This window comes from Pygoscelis adeliae, unplaced genomic scaffold (assembly GCF_000699105.1).
Source record: "Pygoscelis adeliae isolate BGI_AS28 unplaced genomic scaffold, ASM69910v1 Scaffold56, whole genome shotgun sequence".
In the NCBI taxonomy this organism is placed as follows: Eukaryota; Metazoa; Chordata; class Aves; order Sphenisciformes; family Spheniscidae; genus Pygoscelis; species Pygoscelis adeliae.
The window spans coordinates 725574-730429 of NW_008824944.1; the positions used below are offsets into that span (position 1 = coordinate 725574).

Consider the following 4856-nt stretch of genomic DNA (forward strand, 5'->3'; position numbering starts at 1 on the left):
TGACGGTGTTCGGCCTCAACCGGGGTTGGGGGGGGTGGCTGTGCTTTGAGCCAGCTGCTGTTTCTCACCTCCGCTCCCCAGTGCTGTGGGCTGGCGGAGAAGGCTCAGGTCCGTCTTAAGCTTGAGCCCGCCAGCGTGCTCAGTCTGAAGCTGTGAGAGGACTAGATTTCTCTGCGCACCCCCCAGCTTGGGGGGCTGGAGATGTGAATAAGCCCTGCCAAACCTGAACTCTCAGGGTGAGCTTCTTGTACACAAGACTGTACCAAAGAGAAATGGCGCCTGGTAGTCAGGCTGTCATTTCTTCTTACACCTAGCAGCAGTGTCGAGAGAGTTGAGTGTTGAGAGTCAGTATTGTGAGTTAGGAGAGTGGTGGTTTAGTTCTCCTTAATACTAAGAGTATGAAAGTATTTTAGAATGGCAACTGAATGTCGCATATAACAGTTTGGGGTGGGTTGGTTTTTTTTAGGTGGCTGTGAGCAGGGCTACTTTCTTTTGTTATAACGTGAACTTTTAATGTGACTCTTGGTTTCTTAACAGTATGCAGTTATGGGCATTATCAATAGAATAATGTTGGCATATCTTAAAATATATCTGTGAATTCCTCTTTCTCCTGTCTTGACTACAGCCCACTCTTCCCTCAAAGCCTCTTGATATTGCTAAACTTATTTGCAATTTGTCATCTCTTTGTTACCTTAAAGCTAACTATATAATTGTAAAATATGTTTTTCTTCTATTCTGCAGTGCTTCACATGTAGTTGTCTCTCTCGTGAAAAACTATCCAAACTATCTGATTATAAACCTAGATAAGGTAAGTAGCTTGATATGGAAAACTTTTAAATTATTTTTAATGCAATCTATAGCATGTTGAAATTTACACGGATTATTGTTATTTAGTAAATTTTTGTTTGACTATCCATTTCTTCCTATGCAAAAAAAAACCAACCTGTTGTTCATGCTTACAGTTATTTCCACCACAAATAATTTTTTGCAAAAAAAAAAGGGAACTTTTGAAGTTTAGGTAAACGGAAGTTTACTGTTTAAGAATTTTTGCAGTTAGGATGTCTTTCAGAGTTTTGTGTTTTTAAAGCTTCATCATGTCTGCTTGCAAAATAGCTTTTTTTTTTGAAAGAAGTTTTTACTTTGTTCTCAAACTTTTTAGTAATTAGGTTGCATCCGAGTTAGCTTATTTACTTTCACCAAGCCCACTTAATGATGTTGTGTGGGTATTTCTTTTTAGCTCGACTACTGTGCAAGCTTGAAGAATCTTGAAACTGTCTCTGAGAAGGAAAACTACAAGTTTATCCAGGTGATAAATCCTTCTCTTCTAGGAAACTTGACTTTTTACTTTTTTTTTTTTTTTAAATGCCTTCGTATCAAGGTAATGTGTTCTCCAGAGCTCCCCAAACTAGAAGCCACTGCTTTCATTTATGGTAAAGTTGAAATTGCTTCTACTAATTCATTGTCAAGAATGAGTCAGTGTATGTAATATGGTAATGTATGTGACAATCTCATGGACATAACAGCGTTTACTTCATCTGTTTATCTTATTAATAGACTTCATATTTCACCTACAGAAGTCTGTGACAATATGCAGCATGTCTTGTCTCATACATGAAGTAGGCTTTTGACAGTTGATAATATTTTATTGTATAATAAAGGTACAGAATTGGTAAAAGCCTGATTATGGAGATGAGTGCTTTTAGGGATGATTGTTTCACTTCTGATAGGTGGTATGGACAAGAGGGACTCAGACTCAGCTCCTCCATGCTTCTCTGATGCTGTCTTAGATTTTGCACCTTCAGACACTGTCACTTGTCATATTCTGTGGCGTGCAACACTCTCTTGTTCTGTTAGCACTAGACATCAGGCTACATTCTTGCTTTTGCTGCTGTTGATGCTGTGTAGTTCATAGTTGTTTTGGAACAGGGTCTCATGGGAACATTCAAGGTATGCCTTTTCTTTCTAAAACTTTGCCAATTAAATTAGTTTACCGTTTCCACAGTTTTATCTTCAGACAGGAGATGGATGTAGATTTACTGTTCAGATAAACATTCTTGACTGCTGGGTTTGTATGCTGAGGTTCTTCCCCTCTATGAAAGTCAGTACTGATGCTGGTCTCTTTGTCTAGCTGGGCTGCGCAAGGTTGCAGGACATCAGAGGAATGCATATAGTTTAATTTTCTGAAATAGCAAATTTGGGGCAACTTTGTCAGAGGTAGTAGATGTAGGCTAAACATATCTCTTAGATTCAGGCAAGGTTGGGAATTGAAGTTGTCCTCACCTGTTTGGTGACCCCCATGGCTGTTTACATTTTTGTGAACCTACCTCTTTATTTCAGTAAGTGATTATCTCTGAGCTGTTGGGATAAAAGTTGCATGAGGGGAAAGGGAATGTCTACTAAGCAAATGTACGCAGTTTAAGCATGCCCAAACCGGGTTTTTTGTTATTTTTGCTAATGTTTTTGATAGTTTCCAGTGTGTTATATGAAATGTATGAATGCTGTAGAAAAGCCTCGTTACCTGGATATATATTAACACTTAATTGCTGGGGATAGTGCGGAGTTCTAGAGGGCATCCTGTAAACAGGCAGATCCCTGTGTGAAGCAGGGGATAGTAACAAGGAATGATGTAGCTATACTGCTTCTGAACTAGAGTAGGAATATATTCTCACAAAACTTAAAACAGTATAATTCATTCCAACTTCTCAGTTTGGTGGGTTTTTTTGGGGGCGTGGGGGGAGAAGGAAGGTTGATCAGAGCTGATATGCAGCTGGTATGCAGCCAAGCAGTTTACACTGATAGGAAAAAATGGAAAAAGTAGTCTCTGATGGACAAGCCCTACGATTAGAACTGTAACACTATTACTGGCCTTAGGAGAGAGCAGGCAGGATAAATGCTGTAGTGGTACTGTAGAAAAGCAACCTGTTTTGGAAGGTAGAGAAGTAAAAGTTTAGAAAATTTGCATAAGAGGCTGGATGGAAGATACAGTTTTATCACAATTTTTATTGTTGCTTAGCACAGACATAGCGAGTTTGAATTTCAGTTAAAAAAAAAATAATCAATAAATGTAACCATTTAGTTCAAAATAATGTGTGAGCCTGAAGTATTTACTGGAGTGTTTCAGTTCTGTTCAGGGATGAGAAATAGGAAAATCAATTCATCTTCCATTTCTGACATACAGTACTTCTTTGAGGCTGTTCAGAATTGTTGCTTGAGAACTCCTTAAAACATAAGTGCATTTGTACTGTTTTTAGTTAATTGTCTTGTTATTGAAAATAAAAAAGTCTTCCTCCCCAAGACACCCCTTCTTCTCAGGTACTATCTTGTTTAAGTTGAGCCAACAGATAAATATCAAAAGCTTTTTCTCAGCTTGCATTTACCTTTAAAAGCTGCTGCTGCTTCTATGTCAAGCTAAAGAATGGCTTGTGTGTCGATGCCTGACTCTTTTCTAAATATATCAGTTAAAAAAAAATTACCAGAACAAACAACAAAAACCAAAATCCTTGCAAGACATCCAGCCATCTATTTTGAAAAAAGAGGAAATCCACTTTACCTTTTATAATGCCACTAGATGTCACTGTCTGTTAGCCAGACTCCAGTAACTCTCTTACTTGCTGTGGGAACTTCTCATTTCAACCTCCGCATTCAAGCTACATCTGTTGTGTATATTTTGGGGGGCGATGCTGTTTCTAATGTTAAATAGTAATATAAATCCTGAAATAAGTTTCGTTGAGGCTGTTGCTCAAAATGTGTGAAATTTATATCTGGTCTTATTTTAGACATGGCATTGATAAATTGCCCAAAACTCAGCTGGTAGTGCTATTTGTATCCTGTGCTTCCTTTGTAATGGTTTATTATGTGATGGTTGGTACAAATGAAAACTCACTCTTTTCTATCAAAAATAATTTGTTAATGATTTTTTTTTTCCTGTCTAGGGAGATATTTGTGAACCTGATTTCATAAAACAGCTCTTCGAAACTGAGAAAATAGATATAGTCCTTCATTTTGCAGCCCAAACACATGTAGGTGAGCATTGTTACATGTTCTGCTATTATTTTCCATGAGTATATTTGTCTAAAATATATACTGATGCTGTTTTGTCTTTTCCCTTCATAAAAAACAAGGACACAGTTTGTCTCTACAAACTACATGATTCAATGTCTGGTGGCCTTTTTAACTTAAAGGGGTTCACAGCCTTAATTTAATCAGTGCTTCATCTGACTGTTGTCTGTTTTCATTGTGCGTAGTTGGTAATGCCCTTTTGTTTTGCATTACATCTTTAAATTCCATCTAGACACACATGTAACTGACAGTGTACTGGTGGAGTCATGAAGACAATGGAAAAAGAGTTTGTGCATAGTCCTTCAAGTTTTTACTTGATTGGCTCCAACCTTGCAGGAAAAAACAGTGTGGAAGCTGAAGGATTAGGCATACCTCCCTCCAAAATCCTGCCTGGATTCTAAAAAGAGAGAATGAATTACACTTAAAAGTGCCTATTTCAGATTACCACTCTTCAGTAACGCTCTTAATGAGATCTATCCCTACCATACTCCTTTCATCACGAGAAGAAATTATTGAAGAATTCTCCAGGAAAATACTTCTCAAAATTGTCAGATCTGATATGCACAAAGTCATTAGGACTCAACCAGGACGCTGGTTGAGAGAGTCCCTTGGGAGACAGTCCTGAAGGGCAAAGGGGTTCAGGAAGGCTGGACGATCTTCAAGAAGGAAGCCTTAAAGGTGCAGGAGCAGGCTGTCCCTATATGCCATAAGAAGAACGGGCGGGGAAGACGATCGGCCTGGCTGAACGGGGAGCTTTTGCTGGGACTCAGGAAAAAAAGGAGAGTTTACCGCTTGTG

At 38.5% G+C, this 4856-nt stretch overlaps 1 protein-coding gene across 1 annotated transcript in view; it reads left to right on the forward strand.

Annotated features, from left to right (window-relative positions):
- Positions 1 to 207: 207 nt before the first annotated feature.
- Positions 208 to 4856, forward strand: part of TGDS (TDP-glucose 4,6-dehydratase) — a gene marked incomplete at its 5' end in the record, with an annotated part of 15775 nt that continues 11126 nt past the window's right edge. The window contains 4 exons of the mRNA XM_009325568.1: positions 208 to 236; positions 742 to 808; positions 1238 to 1306; positions 3933 to 4023. Coding sequence (XP_009323843.1) covers positions 208 to 236; positions 742 to 808; positions 1238 to 1306; positions 3933 to 4023 — 256 coding nt within the window. The remainder of the gene's footprint in view (positions 237 to 741; positions 809 to 1237; positions 1307 to 3932; positions 4024 to 4856) is intronic.